General features: G+C 43.4%; 1 protein-coding gene across 1 annotated transcript in view; it reads left to right on the top strand.

Annotated features, from left to right (window-relative positions):
• The window catches only part of ADAMTS18 (ADAM metallopeptidase with thrombospondin type 1 motif 18), a 132,455-nt gene that overhangs the window by 90,756 nt on the left and 22,192 nt on the right, over positions 1 to 19,507 (top strand). Inside the window, exons 12-15 of the mRNA XM_006754470.2 lie at positions 4,940 to 5,112; positions 8,015 to 8,145; positions 8,842 to 8,965; positions 9,910 to 10,154. Coding sequence (XP_006754533.1) covers positions 4,940 to 5,112; positions 8,015 to 8,145; positions 8,842 to 8,965; positions 9,910 to 10,154 — 673 coding nt within the window. The remainder of the gene's footprint in view (positions 1 to 4,939; positions 5,113 to 8,014; positions 8,146 to 8,841; positions 8,966 to 9,909; positions 10,155 to 19,507) is intronic.

Genomic DNA, 19,507 nt, shown 5'->3' with positions numbered 1-19,507 from the left:
GATTAAAAATTGCACCTGTAGAATCTCTGACACACCAAGGAGCACCTAATGGGCATTCAGTGAAGGTTCTGGTTTTCATCATTTCATCTGAAAGCTCACTAGGAACACAGGGCAACAGAGGGCTGGCCCTGAGAAGCAGTGGGGAGAGGCCTGACTAATGCAACTGGACTTGGGCGGATGCTATGGAGAAAGGAGAATGTGATGGGATGATGGAAAATAGAGGTGTTGGTTTGTACAACAGAACCTGAGTGTGGCACAGCGCGGGGGGTGGGAATACAGACTCGGTCCCAATCACCTGGGTTGGCCTCGTGGCCCACCGCTTCCAGGGCTGTGGCCATGGACCACGGCCTCTCCCACTCTAGGTTCCTCACTTGTAAAGTGGGCTAAAGATAGTACCTTCATCAACTGAGTTCATATCTGTAAAGTGCTCTTTAAAAGTGCCTGGCAGGTTGTAAATATCGCAGGACTGCTTGGTAGGTTGAGAACTAAAGTAAATGATGAAACGAAAGCCCAAGCAAATTTGTAAAGAGACAGTGATACTTTATGTAAGTGAGCTGGGTCAAGAGGCCATTTTGTTCCAAAATACCAGGGAGGGTTGGGAGATACATCAACCATGGCTTGCTAGACACGCATTGGGCTAGCTCAGGCGAACGTAGGATTTCTCAATGTCGGCACTATTGACAGGTTATTTTAATTTTTTTAACTTATTGATTTTAGAGAGAGAAGGAGAAAAAGAGAGAGAGAGAGACTGAGAGAGAGAGAGAGAAAGAGAGATCAATTTATTGTTCGATGTATTTAGACATTCATGGGTTGATTCTTGTATGTGCCCCGACCAGGGATCAAACCCACAACCTTGGTACATCAAGACAACACTCTCACCAACTGAGCTGCTCGGCCAGGGCACTGTTGGCATGTTCAGCCGGATCGTTATTTTGCTGTGGGAGTTGGCCCTGTACATAGCAGGATGTTTAGCAGCATCCCTAGCCTTTCCCCTCTTAACACCCCTCCCCACAGTCTCCAAGTTATGACAACCACACTGTCTCCGGACCTTGCCAAATGTCCTGTAGGGGCAGAGTCATCCCCAGAGACTGACTGCCTTAGTCAGACCGAGTGACTGTGTGTAATGGTAGGGAGGTTTGTGGTACATGTACAATTTATACCAGGTTATTAAAACCACTCTTGTCTGCTTTGAACACAGCCCGTGTCTTGGATAGGATTGTTAAAATTCATCATATTACTTTTCATTTTTGCAACATATTTCATGGATCTGGTTTTCATACTTCACTACATTTTACAATCTCGATTTTTTCCCCCCCAAGAAAGAAATAGATTGCCTAATTTAACAGCCCTGCTGGTAAAGTGCATGAATGGCGCCCCTGAGATTTAAAGGAAACCTCTCCCATATCTGCTGGATTGAGAGCTCTCATGGTAATAGGGCATTGTTCGTGGAAATACCCTATCATAATTTTAGAGATGCCTAATAGGAGAATTAATCACTAAAGTAGTTCCATTTGGTGCAGTTTTAATTTTAAATAAGTCTAGTCAGGGTACTGTTTGCTTTCATTCAGTTCGAAGTCACAAATGAAACAAGCTAGTGGTCGACTATCCCAAGGCCATTGGGTTAGATCAGTGGTTGTCAACCTTGGCTGCACATTAGAATCACCTGGGAATCTTTTTAAAATCCTGATTTCTGGGCCTCGTCCTCCGGAAATTCTGTTTCTTTGTTACTAATGTTGTGGCCTCACCCCATAACAAAGAAACAGAATTTCCGGAGGATGAGGCCCAGAAATCAGGATTTTAAAAAGATTCCCAGGTGATTCTAGTGTGCAGCCAAGGTTGAGAACCACTGGGCTAGATGTTCTCTGTTCCTATTTCACTTGGTTGTAGTACAGCTGCTTTTTTCTCGTCCCTGCAGGTTCCTTTCTTCAGTTCAAACATTCGGTCTGTTCCCATCACTCAGCCTGACCATTTTTATTTTTTCATGTGGAGGCAATGCGAGCTTTTTATTTCACACCATGATGGTTTTCCCAGAACACATTTTTGTTTCATAAAAAGTGAGTTATTCCTGGCCAATTCGGGGATGCATTTCAGCTTCCCAAGACTTGACAGGTTAATCTGGTCCGGGAATGGCCAATCCCAGGTACATGTGGCCCCTTTTATTCTTCCGTGAGTTGCAATCTGTTGTCTCATCCAGTTTTTTTATAAGTAGGGTGGCAGAGGGTCCCACTCACAGCAGCAATTCTTGCCCAAGTCACCAAGCTGATCATGTTAGAGTAGGACCAAGGGCCTACAGTCTTAATCCTTTGACATTTTTCCTGGGTCCCTGGCAATTAAATGATGATACTTAAGGGAGCCTAGTAAAACTCCTATAAACTGTTTAGGAAAACTGTGAAAATTAAACACATTAAGGCATTCTAGAGCTTTTCCCTAAAATGTGAGTCTACTTGAGAAAGAATAATACACCACTAGGTTCATAGCTTCAGAATAATAATTGAATCCAACCGCTGGCTCTTTTCCCAACTGGTAATTTCTAGGCCCGGTTAATGATCAGAATCACCAAGTGTGCGTTAAAAAAATGAGGTTTGGATCTTCCCCACCATATATTCTTAGGGAAAATGTCTGGGAAGGGCCCAAGACTGTGTCTGTGTATTTAGTAGGGCTCCCTACATGGTTCTAATATCAGCCAGCCAATATGATAACCATTTACAGGGAGGACCTAACAAATTATGCAGAAGCAAATTATGGGTAAACTTTAAAATAGTCTAATGTAAACACAAAATCATGTGCCTAGACATTTGTTTTCTCACTTTCTACCTTTCTTTTAAAATCTTAAGTTATTATACCAAGGGGTGCCCCCGATGAATTTTCTGTTAACTTATCCTAACACCCATGCTCACAGCTGCAGAAAAATGGACCTGTATTGGAAGATTTGATGGAAAAGTCCAAATGCTTGCCAGTCATTACAAGTAGAAAGCATTTTTATACAGTCATGATTTACTTGTGCAAACTGGGCCCGAGACTGTGTCCTAAATTCTTTCCAAAAGTGGTCTCAGTTCATTGTCACAATTGCCCCCACTTTACAGATTAGAATAAAACTGCCTAAAGACAAGCTGGGAAGAGGCAGAGAATATTTCAGTCCAGATCTGCAGCCTTAGCGAAGGCCAGCTCCCCAGCCACTGTGTGTTACTCTTCCTCTCCCGTGCACGGGTCCTACTGCCTCACAGTGAGGCGCAGGCAGAGTGCAGTGGGCGGAGAGCCCGGAGATAAGAGGTTTAGCTCCACTCTCCTGTAGCCCTGTGACCTTTATGCAAGTTTTGTGAGCTCTATCAGCCACTCGTCTCATCTATCAAATGAGGAGATGGCTCTATGAGCTTTGAGGTCTTTCCCCTGTTATCGTTTCAGCGTTGAAAAAAGTAACACATGTGGTCATCTTTCACTTGGTTGCGTTTAAATCGTCGAAATGCAGGTTATGTGTAAAATCTCAGACGGAGAGTCTTACACTGAGAAAGCTTGGCATCGGCTCTCTAAAGATGACCAGCGATAGGAAGACTGTCAGATGTGGCCCTTTAAAGTTTTGCTCAGTGCTTTTTAGGTAATGATTTAAGAAGTCCTCGGGGACTTGATCTAGCCCAGTGACTGCTGGATGTTTAAGTAGTTACTCCAGAATGTTTTGAAATAGCAGAAAAATCTCATTCTGGCAGCGTGACACTTCCCGTTTCTGCTGAATCCATTTTCGCATGCAGTTCTAGGAGGACTTGATAAATCATTCCTGCGCTTCCTAAAGAGACAAGGAATGTTAATCACATCAGTTTATTAACCTGGAGGCTTCTTTCGTGTTACATGTTTGCATTGAGCTCTGGTGTGAGACGATCCATCCTTGGGTTTTAGCCTTTGGAGGAAACCGCCAAAAAAATAGTGCGGCTGAAAAGAAGCAATTGCTCTGTGCCCGGACTAAGCTGGACACGATGCTAGTGGTGACTTTCCGTGTGGCTTGTGCTCCTTTTTCCCTTTATTTTGCTTTCTGATGTTTTGCAGCCTGCCTACCAAGATCTTAAAGCGTTTGCCATTAGATCCTAATTATTTATGTTCTGATGGGGTTCCCTACTCTTGAAATCCATTTCCCATCGTGCTTGGCAGGAAGAGAGTAGGCCACCTGCAAAGTTAAAAAGTGATTGTGCAGATGAAAACGAGGGAATGTTTTGCCTCGGAGCTTAGGAACAATTAGAATAAAACACACAAGAGTCAGACAGTAATCAAAATATCAGCCCAGGGACTGACAAAGCTGGCCTGGGCAGCATGGCAAATGGGGCTTTCTGCTCCGTCTCCCCAGGGTCCGGAATTTGCATGCAGCAGCAGGTGCCAGATGGCCTGTGGGAAGAGGATGAGTGTTTAGAAATGCGAGAGAAGCTGGCGAGTGGCTTGGGTTTGCATTTGAAGAGCTTTGATGCCAACATAGGGTGTGTGTGTGTGGCACACATCTACATTAATAAGAACATTGAGGTGCGTTTACAGGTTTCCTAACATATAAGGTGATAGGATGAGTGTCAAAATACGCTTTCATCAGTTTTTAAGGAAATTGCCAGGATGTACAAATTGGATCAGAAATGACAAATAAGTTTGATCTAACCTGCCAGTTCCAGTTGGTGAGCAGTGATAAGCGGCTACCTTGAGGGCTGTGTTAAAGGGGGATTTTAAGGAAATGTCAGGCTCTGCCAAAAAAACAAAACAAACAAGGAAAAAATGGTCTTTGATTGATTAGTTATGTCTGCCATGGATACAAGAAGGGATATGACAAGGTGTATGCTACAGACTTCCGTTCTCATAATAGACTATATATGCGGGACAACACCCTCTGGATTGTTCCTCTGTATAGTACCCTCTGTGACGAATAGTGAGCCCTTTGTCTGCTAGCATTAAAGTTCTTTACTCTTCTCTTTAGGCCTCAGTATGGTGGCAAGTTCTGTCCAGGTTCCGGCCGCATTTATCAGCTGTGCAACATTAACCCTTGCCATGAGAATAGCTTGGATTTTCGAGCCCAGCAGTGTGCAGAATATAACAGCAAACCTTTCCGGGGATGGTTCTACCAGTGGAAACCCTATACGAAAGTGGAAGGTAATTTGGTCTGTGCAACCCTCAAATAAATATGTCTTCACATGGACGGTAATGTGAACGAACAGCTCAGAAGAAATCGCTGCCTGTATGAAAGTTTCAGTTTTTATCTTTTGTTCCCCAGACCCATCCTGGCTCATGTGTTTTCTCAGTTCCATAGGTTTTGTTTATTTTTCCACACTTTTTTATTTCACAAGACACCCCTTGTCTCCCACATCTGTAAGCCAAAGTATTCATGTGTTTGGAATGCACTTATATTTCCAAACTTACCTTTGACATTTCAGCAATTAAGTCTCCCAGGGATGTTAATTGAAATTGGTATGAATTATCCAGACTAAAAATTCGTGAAACCATATATGCCCCATGGAGACACCATACTCAGTAACTGACATGTTCGATGATTACAAGCATGGGAAGGCCTATTTGCAGAGTATGTACACACACACACACACACACACACACACACACACACATTATCTCCATACTAAGTTCTTAGGACTTATTATAACTTAAAGTAATGGCATGTATTGTACTTTTAAATTAATTAGTTTTTATTTTGGCTAAGCATCACAACATTTATTTTAGTTCTAATAGGCAAATTTAATGTGCTTTCTGTTACCTGTGCAGAATAAGCTGTCATTGTTCTACTTATTTCTTTTTCATTATTTCCGTTCACTTATTAGAACTCATCCATGCTCCCTTGATGATGCTTACTGCCTGGCAGACACCCTGCCCAATGCCAAGGAAACTAGATTGAATAAGACAGAAACCCCAGCCTTAGGATCTCAAATCCCAGTGGAGGGAGACAGAAAAGCAAAGGCCTTCTTGTCCACCCCTCCCTCTTCTCCTTTTAAATGTAGACCATCCTTTTTTTCTTCTTTTTTGTTGTTGTTAATCCTCACCTGGGGATATTTTCCCATTGATTTTTAGAGAAAGTGGAAGAGAGGGGGAGAGAGAGAGAAACATCGATGTGAGAGAGACACATTGATTGGTTGCCTCCCGCACATGCCCCAACCAGGGCCAGGGATTGACCCTACCCTTGACCAGGATCAAACCCAGGACCATTCAGTCCTCAGCCCAACACTCTATCCACTGAGCCATCATCCCGTGAGGGCATGTAGACCATTCTTGTCTGACAGTAGTGAGCTCTTTTCCTTCTTCTGTATTTTTAATGAACTAATTTATAAGTTGCTCAGGAACCTGTGCTGGAAAAATGGAGCTTTCTAGATTGTGTTAATTTCAGCTCCCGAATCTCAAATGCAAACGTTAGTAGGCATTAAATAAAACTGCTATTTTAAAAAAAAACTGTCCCTAGCCGGTTTGGCTCAATGGATAGAGTGTTGACCTGCGGACTGAATGGTCCCAGGTTTGATTCCGGTCAAGGGCACATGCTTCGGTTATGGTCTCGGTCCCCAGTAGGGGGTCTGCAGGAGACAGCCAATCAATGATTCTTTCTCATCATTGATGTTTCTATCTCTCTCCCCCTCTCCCTTCCTCTTTGAAATCAATAAAAATATATTTGAAAAAGTTCATCCATCCACACATCTGCATATTTGGAACATAATAATTGACCTTCTTCCTCATTTTTGGCTTTGTCCTTTATTGAGAGAGTTTATGAAGCACAACTGTTTGCAAACTGTTTACACATTTGTTGTAAGATGTTGTCAGGGATATCACACAGGGCTGCCTACGTCAGGTCTCATGAGAAATGTCATCTGTAGTTCCTGGACTAGAACAACTCTTTCTATTTGAGAAATCAGCATAACAACGTCTTTCTGATAACAAGACCTCTATAAGTATAATGCTCTCATTTTTTGCCTGTGATATCTGAAATCTCAGTAACTTAGTGGTCAATAAAACTTACTTTTTTTAGCCTTTAAGTTCAGTTTATTTGCTTCCTCTTCCTTTTCATGATATGATACTTCTCTGTGTGTTTTATAAACATTATTGACATACGTCTTTTTTCAGAAATGCCTAAATATTTTTTCGCTTAGTTGAATAAATATCTAAAGTAAATCATGTCCTAAATCTCAGGTCAGCAAACTATGGCCTGTGAGCCAAGTCTGACCTGCATTTTTATGAAAATTATAAAGTTTTATTGGTGAAGGACAAATAGGGTATGATTTCACTTATATGTGAAACCTAAAAACACAAAATAAATGAACAAAGAAAACAGAAATAGACTCTCAGATGCAGAGAACAGACTGATGGTTGCTAGAAGGGAGAGGGTGGAGGGCTGGGTGAAAAGGGATTAAGAAGCACAGATTTGTAGTTACAAAATAGTCATGGGGATGTAAAGTACAGCACGGGGAATATAGTCAATCATATTGAGGTAACTATGTATGTTGCCAGGTGGATACCTGAACTATTGGGGGGATCACTTTGTAAATTATATAATGGTTTAACCACTGTGATGTATACCTGAAACTAATATAAAATATTATTAAATGTCAACTGTATTGAAAACTAAAATTTAAAATATAAATATAAAGATTTATGGGAACTTTAAACACTCCTTCATTTATAAGTTATCAATGGCAGACAGTAGGGCCAAGGAAGCCTCAAATATTTACTATCCAAGCAGAGTAGCTACACAATCCACGTGTATATCGTACTAGAACTAAGGATTGGAAAAAATTAGATTCTTACATATTGATGTTAAAGCAACTTTATAGGGATTACTAACTGGTGTTTGTATTTTTTAAAGCCACATACATGAGCACACATGTACCAACATGCACACACGCACACACGCACATACACACACACACACAAACCTGTAAGTAACATTTTCCATTTTGATCATGCTAGCATTTTAAATAAATGTAATTCATCCTTTTGGAGGGCATGTCGTTGTCCTGTGATTTCCTCTTACCGTGTCCTCTCTTGCTCTCTTTGCTTCTAGAGGAAGACCGGTGTAGACTGTACTGCAAGGCTGAGAACTTTGAGTTTTTTTTCGCAATGTCCAGCAAGGTGAAAGACGGAACTCCTTGCTCCCCAAACAAAAATGATGTTTGTATTGATGGGATCTGTGAAGTAAGAGAACCTTTCTGCTTTGGGATGTCTGATCATGTTTGTGTTTCCTCATATCAGATGGCAAATGTGAGAAGGGTGGCAAGAGAGTCTGTCTGCAGAAAAGCAGGTGGCATAGGGTTAAGGGGCAACATTAACCCTATGACGTAGCCTCCTGTACATAGTAGCTGTAAAAATGAAATAAGAATGTAAACTTTTATTGCGTATTCACTAAATACATTCACTATATGATTAGAACCTCACACGTGTGTTTGAAATAGTACTACTATTTCTTTCTAGTAGTTTTATTTGGGTACCCACTTTCTCTTTTAATTTGATTGTGAGATTGTTGATCTCTTCAGGGTGTGTGTGTGTGTGTGTGTGTGTGTGTGTGTGTGTTCGTTCAGCATTTTTAGGTTTCGGTAGTAGAGCTGGCTCACCTGCCATTGGTAGCAATGGTAACTTTTCATTCTGATTTTACAGATGACGAGTCTAAGCTTACATAAGTTATATGATTGCCTGGGCATAAATCTAGTCATGAATGGCAGGGAAGGATTTGAACTCCGAGTCAGTCAAACTTGACAGTGTGCTTTCATCGTAAAGCTGAACTTCCTTCCCAAGGTTCTGCAAATACAGGAAACCGCGGACCGCTTGGTTATTCCTAGCCACTGGCTTCTCTGACCTTTGTTTTTTTTCTCGCTCTTTGCCTTCTTGTCACAGCCAGTGGGATGCGATCATGAACTTGGCTCTAAAGCAGTTTCTGATGCCTGTGGTGTTTGCAAAGGTGATAATTCGACTTGCAAGTTTTATAAAGGCCTGTACCTCAACCAGCATAAAGCAAATGGTAAGAGACGCTGCTGCTCCATGGCTGTCCCTGGTGGGACACATCTTCTGCTACTGATCAAGTTCAAGTGATGCTAGATGTGGCCGAGCATCTTTGCCTGGGTCACCTGACACAGGGCAGATGATGGCTTTTACACTTCTGCAAGAGCTAGGGAGGACAGGTGGGGATTTTCCTGTGAAGGGTTTTCGCAACACACTCATCTCAGATGTGTTCAAACAAACGCCCTTCTACTTGGCAGTCTGAATCTGCTGATCAGGCTGTCCCACGCCCCACATTCATTCGTTAAATAGAGAACTTATTGCAAAACTTAGATAATACCCCCTCAAATGTTGGATGAGTATTTGAAGCAATTATCTAAACATCTTGAGTAAGGTTAAACTTGGAGCCCTGTTTTCTGCATATCACTGTGAGAGTACACAGTTCTCACTTTCTCCTCAGTAGATGCAAAATAAATCGCATCCTTGAGTTCCGTGGCCTTGCGCAGTACCTTCAGTCCGCACACGGCTGCTGAAGACAGCCACATACATCTCTCTCTCCCGTGCTCCTGCCACTCGGAAAATGAAATTACCAATCACTGCCCTGGCCGGTTTGGTGCAGCAGATAGAGCGTCCACCTGCGGACTGAAGGGTCCCAGGTTCGATTCCGGTCAAGGGCATGTACCTTGGTTGCAGGCACATCCCCAGTAGGGAGTGTGCAGGAGGCAGCTGATCGATGTTTCTCTCTCATCGATGTTTCTAACTCTCTATCCCTCTCCCTTCCTCTCTGTAAAAATCAATAAAATATATTTTTTAAAAAAAATTACCAATCACTCTCACTTCATAAGAGTAGAAATGAATGTCAGTTGATGATTCAAAAACCTCCCTTACAAAAAATGGCCACTCCATGCCGGAGCCTTTCTGGTCACCTCCCGTGGAAAACAAACGTGCTCTGTTCTTCCCGCTTAGAATATTACCCGGTGGTCGTCATCCCGGCGGGAGCCCGAAGCATCGAAGTCCAGGAGCTGCAGATGTCCTCCAGTTACCTCGCCGTCCGGAGCCTCCATCAAAAGTACTACCTGACGGGGGGCTGGAGCATCGACTGGCCCGGGGAGTTCCTCTTCTCCGGGACCGTGTTTGAGTACCAGCGCCCCTTCAACCGCCCGGAACGTCTGTACGCGCCAGGACCCACTAACGAGACGCTGGTCTTTGAAGTAAGCCCCTCTGCTCATTCGGTTCCCAGCGCCTCCTGCTGAGTGGGTAGTGATGGTCCCAGCTTGAGGAGCTCTGAGAGCCCCAGTCTTTCTAGTCCATGTCTCCTAACAGGCTCGATTTCAGAGTGCAAAGGGGAAGAGGCAGCAACTCCATTTAGGGGGGAAAGGGCAGGGATCCAATGGGTCCCCAAGAAAATGTGTGAGTTTCGCATTTAGACGCCAGCCTCTCACTGTGGCACGCGGCTGTCCCGAATGCTGAGTACGTAGAGGAGCACTTTTACATCGTTCCCGTGTGTCTGTGTCTGCCATTGGGATAGCCCATTGCTGCAATTCCCTGCATAGGTCTGCTGGCCAGGCTGGGGCGGGGGGCGCGCAGAGTGATGGAGCAGAAAGGACACTGGCCTGAGGGCCAAGAAAGTTTCAGTCACAACAAGCCACCTTGCTCTTGGAGGCTGTCAGGTTCTTAGCGGTATGAATGGCTAATAACGGTAATGAAAACAGCCGGCGTATCTGCAAATGGCTCTGCAGACTGTTGTCACGTGTACCTTTTCTTTGGTCCTCAGAACGTTCAGTGTAGAAGCCGGGGCTGGTCATTTGCTTTCAGAGACAAGTGATGTGCTTCGGGTTGGGTAGAATCACACTGGCCCCCACGAACTGAGGGCTTACATAACCAGGCACTCACATTAGTCATTTTCAAGCTTTAGTTTCTCACCCACAAAATTGGGATAGAAAACCTACCTCACTGATGTGCCAGAAAAATAAGCAGTGGAGTGTGAAGAAAGCTTAAAAGATTTGCCTAACTCACACAGTGAGGGGAAAAGCAGTGTTGAACTGTAGCCCAGATCTTTCCGATCGAGGGGGGGTGATGCTGCTCTTCTCAATTAAAGGAAACAGTAGCTTAATTCAATAATTACAATAATTATAATTATACTAATAATTATTGTTATTAAAGGCATTAGCCTTAAACATTTACTAAGGAAAATGAGTAGAAGACAGTTTTAAAAAATGACCTACTGTAACTCTGGATTCTAAGTCAGATATTGTACAAGTAGTGTGGTGGAAAGCACAGACTCTTTTTTTTTTTTAATCCTCACCCAAGGATATTTTTCCATTGATTTTTAGAGAGAGTTGGAGAGGAAAAGACAGAGAGAAACATTGATGTGAGAGGACACACATCGATTGGTTGCCTCCTACATGTGCCCTGACCAGTGCCCGGGCAGGGGAGGAGCCTGCAACCAAGGTACATGCCCCTGACCCGAATCGAACCAGGGGACCCTTTGATCTGCAGGCCGACGCTCTATCCACTGAGCCAAACCAGCTAGCGTGCAAAGTATAGATTCTTAACTAGCTATACACTTGGGCAAGTTTCTTAATCTCTTAATACCCACATCTGAAATATGGACAAACAATACTAGCTAACTATTAAGGCCAGTTTGAGGATAATTTAAGCTAAGTCCAATGCTTCCAGAGTCCCTTGGCACATAATATTTGTAACCATGATCATCATTTTGCCCTCTGAGTGTATTGCACGTATATTTTTAAAATCTAAACCTCAGACCATGATTAGCCAACTGCTGACCACAGGTCAAATCCAGATCCCAGATTTGCATATTAAAACAAAATGGATCAATACTTTAATATAAGGTGATTTCCTATTTTTAAAAATACTGATTTTTGACATCTCTTTAAAAAAATAAAAGAACTTCTGGCCCCAATAGGTCCAGCATTTGAGTTTGTAGCTAGGCCCTTGATCTTGACCATGAGTTAACCTCCACTGTCTTACCAATTTGAGGCAGCAGGTCCTATCACCTCTGTCTGTGTGATAGAAGGTCCCTCAGAGATTTCACAACACTAAGTCTGAGAGAAGCCATCAGCACAGGATATTCTTCCAACCCCCTCAGGTCTCTCAGGGGAGAAGATAGGAACCCCGAATCAAACTGGACTGAAGTTAGGGTGGCGGGAGCTCAACCGTGCATCCAGCCCCTGAAATTGCGCTTTCATTAAACCTAAGGCCCCAGGGATTGAACTCTCTGATTAGGGATTTCTGGACTTTTTTTTTTCCCCCAAATCTTTTTCTTTAGATGTGTATGTTTGCTCTATTTCTTTTCTACTCAGCATCTAAGCCACAAACATCGTTTTCTTTTCTTTCGAAAGGTATGTTTTCTTTAGGGGTGGGGTATACCGCGCGCAAGGTTTATGTTTTAGAGCAACATGGCTTTACTAGCTTTGCCAAGAGGCCTCTGATCCATCTCTGAGCAAATGTACACACACCGAGGTCTGTGGCTGAAAAATAATATAGGTCGGGAAGGGGACGAGGGGCCTCCCACGGCTTCTGCCATGCGCAGTCACAGGCACGCGCAAGTCGCTCCTCGTGAGAAATGTGTGGTTTACTCCCTCGTGACAAGCGGCCCTTCTTTGTTGTTGTTTCTCCGGTTTTGTTCGTAAACACAGAGCCACTCCAGTAGGTGTCGACAGTCCTGTTGGTAATTTCAGGCTTGTTGTTAAACATATATCATCCGTAGGGAAACCACAACAAAGAGTCAGACAAGAATGATGGAAAGTGCACAGCGGAATAACAGAGTTCCCTTCTCGCTTTCATCTTCAGAGCCCGGAATATCCCCTGGCACTCTCGGTGTTGATCACATTAACCAGATAATGGACACATTGTCACTGAGTGTTGTACCGGCTTCAGGCTGAGAATTTTTATTTGTGCTTTGCTTGATCTAAGCATAGCTCCATATCTCACTCATCTATATTATTTTAGACCTGGCTGAAATTAATTAAATCTTTGGGTTGTTCACTAGGTCCAATTTTTTTTCTGATGTTTAGGAGCTATTTTTAAGAAATAGAAGGATGACCTCAGTGGGTGAGGGAGTTCTCCAAAATTGGTCAGGTTCATCAGTCCATCTGTTTGCAAATACAGGCAGTGCCTTGGGGAGGATATGGGGGAGCTACTATAATATAAGGGGAAATATTATGTAGATCTAAATAAAATTATAAAAACATAAAATCTTCCCCAGTTTCAATTGGATATGTATTATATAATTTTTAAAAAATATATTTTTATTGATTGCAGAAAGGAAGGGAGAGGGAGAGATAGATAGAAAATCACTGATGAGAGAGAATCATTGATCAGCTGCCTCCTCCAAGCCCCCTACTGGGGATAGAGCTCACAATCAGGCATATGCCCTGACTGGGAATCGAACCCTGACCTCCTGGTTCAGAGGTCAACACTCAACCACTGAGCAAACGTGGCTGGGCTATATTTTTTTAAATAATTTTTATGACCATATAAATAAAAGTAAGAACTATAATAATATTTCTATTAATGCAAAACCATAGTTTCGCTGCAATGGAATAAGGTCACATTTGCTTACAAAGTCACACTACTTGTACTCATTCTACTTACAGAATCAATGAAAGCTTAATGTCCTAGGAATGTGACCTGTCTGAAAGTAACCTACAGGGAAATGTTCTTGATTAATTGGACATGAATTGCTTGTATTTTTAAAGGAGTTGTGGTTTCATTCAAAACTTGCAAATGTGTTGGGAGATTTAAAAAAATCAAATCCAGTGACCTAGTATCATGTCTATTTTATCTTTTAAAAATATTGGGGTTAATGACTTTAATATTTAAATTATACATTATTCCTCTCAGGAGAACATCAAATTTCAGGCCAGTTTTTGTCATGCGGTCAGACCTTCCTAAATCGATATAACACAGTGATTTTAAAAAGTTAAAATCATAGTAAGCAATAAATTACACTTTCCCAAAACTAGACTGTATAGCAATATCCAAGTGATCCATGGCTGTATTCTTTAAAGGGAGTTCAAATTCATACGCCTCTCCATACAACTGTGAATTGAACCAGAATGAATACTCTGGGAGCCAAAAATATGTTCACTCCAATATAAAAATGTTGAATGCGTTTTACAATCCTGGGGGGTGCTAAAAATCAAAGTGTGGGAACCGACCAAAATAAAAAATGCTGTTGCATCCACAGAAAGTATAAGTCTGTGAAAGAAAGCACTTTCTCTCTCAGCCACTTAAAATATCTGTTCAGTAAGTTCCTCTCATAGTGTAAAAGTCGGCAGGAGGGTGTGTTTACCAAAGCACATGAGGATGGCATGTTAAGGATACGGTCCCTATTTTTTTTTAAATATATTTTATTGATTTTTTACAGAGAGGAAGGGAGAAGGATAGAGAGTTAGAAACATCAATGAGTGAGAAACATCCATCAGCTGCCTCCTGCACACCCCCTACTGGGGATGTGCCCGCAACCAAGGTACATGCCCTTGACCGGAATTGAACCTGGGACCTTTCAGTCCGCAGGCCGATGCTCTATCCACTGAGCCAAACCGGTTAGAGCATACTGTCCCTATTTTTATCTCACTTATATATATTAATCAGACCCTCCCAATAGCTTAGCTAGTTCCCATCTTCGACTGCCTTGGTGTGTATTGACTTAGGTAACTACTTGCAAAGTAATTCTCCCCTGCTTACTTCCTCTCTTTGTCTGAGCAAAATGAGCCATTTGCTGGGTGCCTTGAACTAGACATAGGGAATACACAGTGGTTAAGACACAGATCATGTCTTGGCTCTTTAAGGGATGTAAAGAGTGAGTCCCGGTATGTGGATCCCCTTCTTTGGGAAGCGCATGGGCTGGTGCAGGGAGCGTTGTGTGAACAGTTGGCAGCACGGGCTACTTGCTGCTCTTCCCCGTGCCACGGTGCAGGAGCCACTTCATCGATCTGGATCCCAGTTTTCTCATTTGGGAAATGATTTCCCCGAACTCACGCTAAACTGTGCCTTCCGCTGTACTCTACAACACTGTCCTTGTGCACTTTAATAGCCCCCGGAATCCTACATTAGCACGAGGACTGACTCATCTTTGCAGCTTCCAGGTACTGACTTAGTACCTGGGACATCGTAGTTGCTCAAAAAATATATATTTATTGGACGAAGAGCTTCCAGTGATAAAATTCATTTATACATTTAAAAAGTGGAATCTTCTTTCCAGTTTGAAAAAAATCACACATAGAGACGATAAATAAGTTAAATGACAGCAAAGTTTCTCGGACCAAAGGCAGGCATGAGAGGCCCGGAGACCAGCCTCTTCTTACCCCATTTTTGCTTCTGTCCCAAACCGCAGCTGTAATCTCTGACATGCCCAGACTTCTAAGGGACACATTTAAAAACCACAGGGTTTCATCATCTCTCAGGACTAGTCTTAGAACTGGGTTGAGCTGAAAGTTGAGTACAGTCAACAGCATTTAAAGTATCGACATTTGATCTCCTGAATTGCATTTGAGGAATCAGCATGGTGGCTGAAATGCTTGCCTTCCCCAAAAGTGAGCAGTTTACACAGGAGAAGTTTCTGACCAGTTGGCTCACAATGGACTCACCCCCGTCTGAGAGAATAGCCACTTGCCTTCCCAAGGTGGTGGGTTTCCCAGACCCTTATTTCTGATCGTTTTCTAGTGCAAGGAAGGCAGGCTGATGCGATCCTGGGAGTAACTGACGGCTGTCAGTTAACCCCAAAGGCAAGGTCGTCTGCTTCTGGTTATGTGTATCTGTCAAAGCTGTGCAGAACGTCTTCATAGGGAAGCTCAGTCTAAATGGAAAACAGACCGTTACTTCTATCACCGAGGCGTGCGCCCGCCCCGTTTTAAAATGCAGTCTCCCTTCCACACGTGCATTCTCCTGGGAACCTTTGGCTCTCCATGTGTCCGCATTTGCAAGAGCTGCATGTCACGGACACAATGCTGGAAATTCACAAGATAACCGAGGGTTTATATGATTGTCTTAGATCTTAAAAATGTTAGGCATTAGTTAAGTCCATCAATCAACATCTCATTGAGAAATACACATATATATGTAAATGAGTTGGAGGAAAAGAGCTCATTTCCAGGGCCCTGTATTGTATTTGTGCATTGCCCCCCGGGGAAAGACTCCTCAGGCACATGCAGAACCAGCACCAAAAGAAGTCAGTATTGATCTGGCAGTCACACACATCCTGAGGCCACTGCAGATACAGTTATTACCAACTGGTTCATTCCCACATTTTCTTACTCAACTCCTTCCACACAACATGAGCCTGGAATAAAGTCTAAGGAATTGCTCATTGAATGAATTCACTCGTCAGTCATCTGAAAGATTGAAAAATCAGCTTCTATTTCTATAGCCTTTAGGAGGTCATGTATAGACCACCGCATTGTTTAGTTCATGGAGTTTGGGAAGACCAAGAAAAACTAAGTATGTTACTTCCACACCCAACATTTAGTGTGTGTGAGTTGCGTAAGAAATTAAATTTTGAAGTGGTAGAAATGTGAAAACTGAAGATCTGAGTTGACATTTACACATGACTTGTTGAAAAATAATCACTTAATCTGAACTCAACATAGATGTGCTGGGCTTTTGAGTATAGCTGAAAACTTGACTTTTTTTCCATTTTGAGATAATATATAGGTCATATAAGGCCACCGACCCTTTTTTGTTTGTTTGTTTAAGCACTGTGCAAAAGGTGTGTCTAATATATAATTTTAATCGATGTTTCTAACTCTCTATCTCTCTCCTTTCCTCTCTGTAAAAACTCAATAAAATATATTAAAAAAATAATAATAATATATAATTTTAGGGGGCCTTGACAATAATTAAAAACACACTTTTTTTTTTCATGACCAGTTAAGGTGCCCACTTAGAGATGATACATTCTTTGGAAGTGACTGAGATGAGCTTTTCTGCCAGCTCTGCCCTCTCTCTCGTCCCCACAATCCCACCCCTTTCCTCCCTGCCCCATTTCTTCTTCCCCCACCGTCTTTCTCTCCCCACTTCCTCTCTCTCTTCCTCATTTTCCATCTGCTTCTGTTTCTCTCTGTCTCTGCTTCTGTCTCGCACTCACACACACAAAAACAATGACTGAGTCACATTCTCTGTCAAGCTGTCTTGCAGTGGGAGGGTATGAGGAAATTCATCAGAGTGCTTCGTTATGAAGTAACTTCATCTCCATCTGGTGAACGCTGATTGGGAACGACAAGATAACACGGGTTGCTATTCTAAGACTGAAAGGTGATCCTCTGTGTTTGTACAGCATTCCTTCTTTTCTTCAAAGTCTTAAAAATAAAAGCTCTCCTTTATGTGAAGGCATTTTCCCCCTCCCTGTTAAGTGGCAAAGGGGGTGTTTAACTCTTTGAAACTCCCTTCCCAATTAATAGCGCACCGAGGGAGAGTCCTGCAGGGGAAACGGACAGCGGCCTTTGTAATGACAGTAAGTGAGAAATAAGTTAACCACAGGCCAGTTTTGAGGCAGAAAAAGACATCTAAAGAAAATTGCTATAATAAACAACTTCCTCCGCTCTCCGGCAAACGGAGATGATGGAGTGGCGGGGGACCAGGTGGCCGGGCACATAGATCAGTGTGCTGACAGTGTGTGAGCGGCGCCGACGGAGCATTACCTTCTCATTTAGCCCCTTCCCTGTGACCCTGCTGTCTGAGTCCACCCCTCCCCCAGGGGAAGGAGCTGAAATGAATGAAGATGAGCCTCCAGATAAACTCAGTGTGAGGAGATTAGCCAAGGAGCACGGACTGAGCGCAGACACAAAACACAAAAGAGGCAGAGACGTAATGGAGGGTTAATGCAGAACAGATGATCTAAAACTCAGACTCCAGGGGACAATTCGGAGGTGCTTTGGCGATGCCACGTCATTTGTCTAGAGAGCGCCATGTGCTGTGAGAAGCGCAGGCTTCAGTGCATTCACGGCAAATACTTCTGTGACGGGTGGGAGGACACCCTTTCTCTTCACTAAACCCGAAGGAATGTTGATGAGTTGAATTAGAACTGCAGTCGGGGTTCAGTGTGTCAACCGCACCTTTGAAGCTGCCTAACAGATGCGTTTGCAAGTCCCCGTCCGCGTCTCTGCGTTGCTGTCTCTTGTCAAATCCAGCTCACTCACACTTAATAGCAATGATGATACCGGTCGTGCTCCCCGGGCTTTGAAGCACACAAGGAGGCAAAGACAGCTGGCCGGCTTTTCCCGTCACAGGGCCTTCCAAAAGCCACCGGAACCGACACAAACACGAATCCGCACCACGGAAACGTCCCTTCCGGAGCATGAGTCCCACAGGGGACGGGTGGTGCAGTCCCTGACTTACCAGGAGAGGCCAATCTATAACGTGTATTGCGTTTCGGTGGCTAAAACAGCAGTGAAGTAACATATCTAAACAAACACAGGGGAACATGAATTTAGGAGATTAAGAATCATGAGTGCTTAAATCAGACATTAGCACGTTCACACAATAACATGTCCCGGGTTGGAACCCAGTAGCACGATGTCAGTAGCCCAGCATGCTCTGGACGCCCAGTGATAAGATCTTTTCAACAGTTGGTACAGTTTTTAGAAGTTGGTTAGAATCCTGGACACTGGGTTTCATAGCTGGGGAGGCAGTGTCGCGGGAGTTAAGATTCTGAGTTTTGGAGTCAGGGACGTTAGAGACTGGAGTCCGGTGCTCCTGTTTACCAGCTTCGTGATCCTGTGGGTTGGCTTATTGGTTTATTGGTCTACCGAAGTGGAGTCTTAATAGCACTGTCCATTCCTCATACTGTTATCAACTTTAAATGAGATAACACATGTGCAGTGTTTTGTCTGGCACACAATAAGTGCTGCTATTGGTGTTTTGTAAACAATCTTCTATACTAATAAAAGGGTAATATGCTAATTAGACCAGACATCTTCCGGATGTCTTCCAGACAAAGCCACGGTGGCGGGGCTGAGGCAGAGGCAGAGGCAGTTGGGAGTGATCAGGCCAGCAGGGGAGGGCAGTTAGGGAGCAATCAGGCCAGCAGGCAGAGGCAGTTAGGGGTGATCAGGCTGGCAGGGGAGCAGTTAGGGGCTATCAGGCAGGCAGGCAGAGGGGTTAGGGGCAATCAGGCAAGGAGGTGAGCAGTTAGGAGCCAGTGGTCCCAGATTGCGAGAGGGATGTCCCGGATTGGAGAGGGTGCAGGCCGGGCTGAGGGACCCCCACTCCTGTGCACAAATTTCATGCACTGGGCCTCTAGTCAAATATATTACTGAAGACAAGAAGCAAGATTTCTAGCATGCATTCAATAAAAAGCCAGTCTTTCCAGCCCAGGCATAACTGGTAAATTCCATTGGAGGATGAGAACAACCTCTCTCTCTCTTTTTTTTAAGGCCTACATAATGAAACAAATACAAAGCTGGTTGAAGTCATTTGTAGTTTTAACACTAAAAATTAAACATGGGAGCAAAAGAAAGAAGGCTGTTTACCAAGATTACTCAATGTGTCCTTTGTTTCAGCTGTGTGCAACGGAAGCAGGAGCAGCACCCCCTCCTCC

Source organism: Myotis davidii, unplaced genomic scaffold (assembly GCF_000327345.1).
Source record: "Myotis davidii unplaced genomic scaffold, ASM32734v1 scaffold391, whole genome shotgun sequence".
Lineage (NCBI taxonomy): Eukaryota > Metazoa > Chordata > Mammalia > Chiroptera > Vespertilionidae > Myotis > Myotis davidii.
This window is presented reverse-complemented; position numbering and strand designations above follow the sequence as displayed.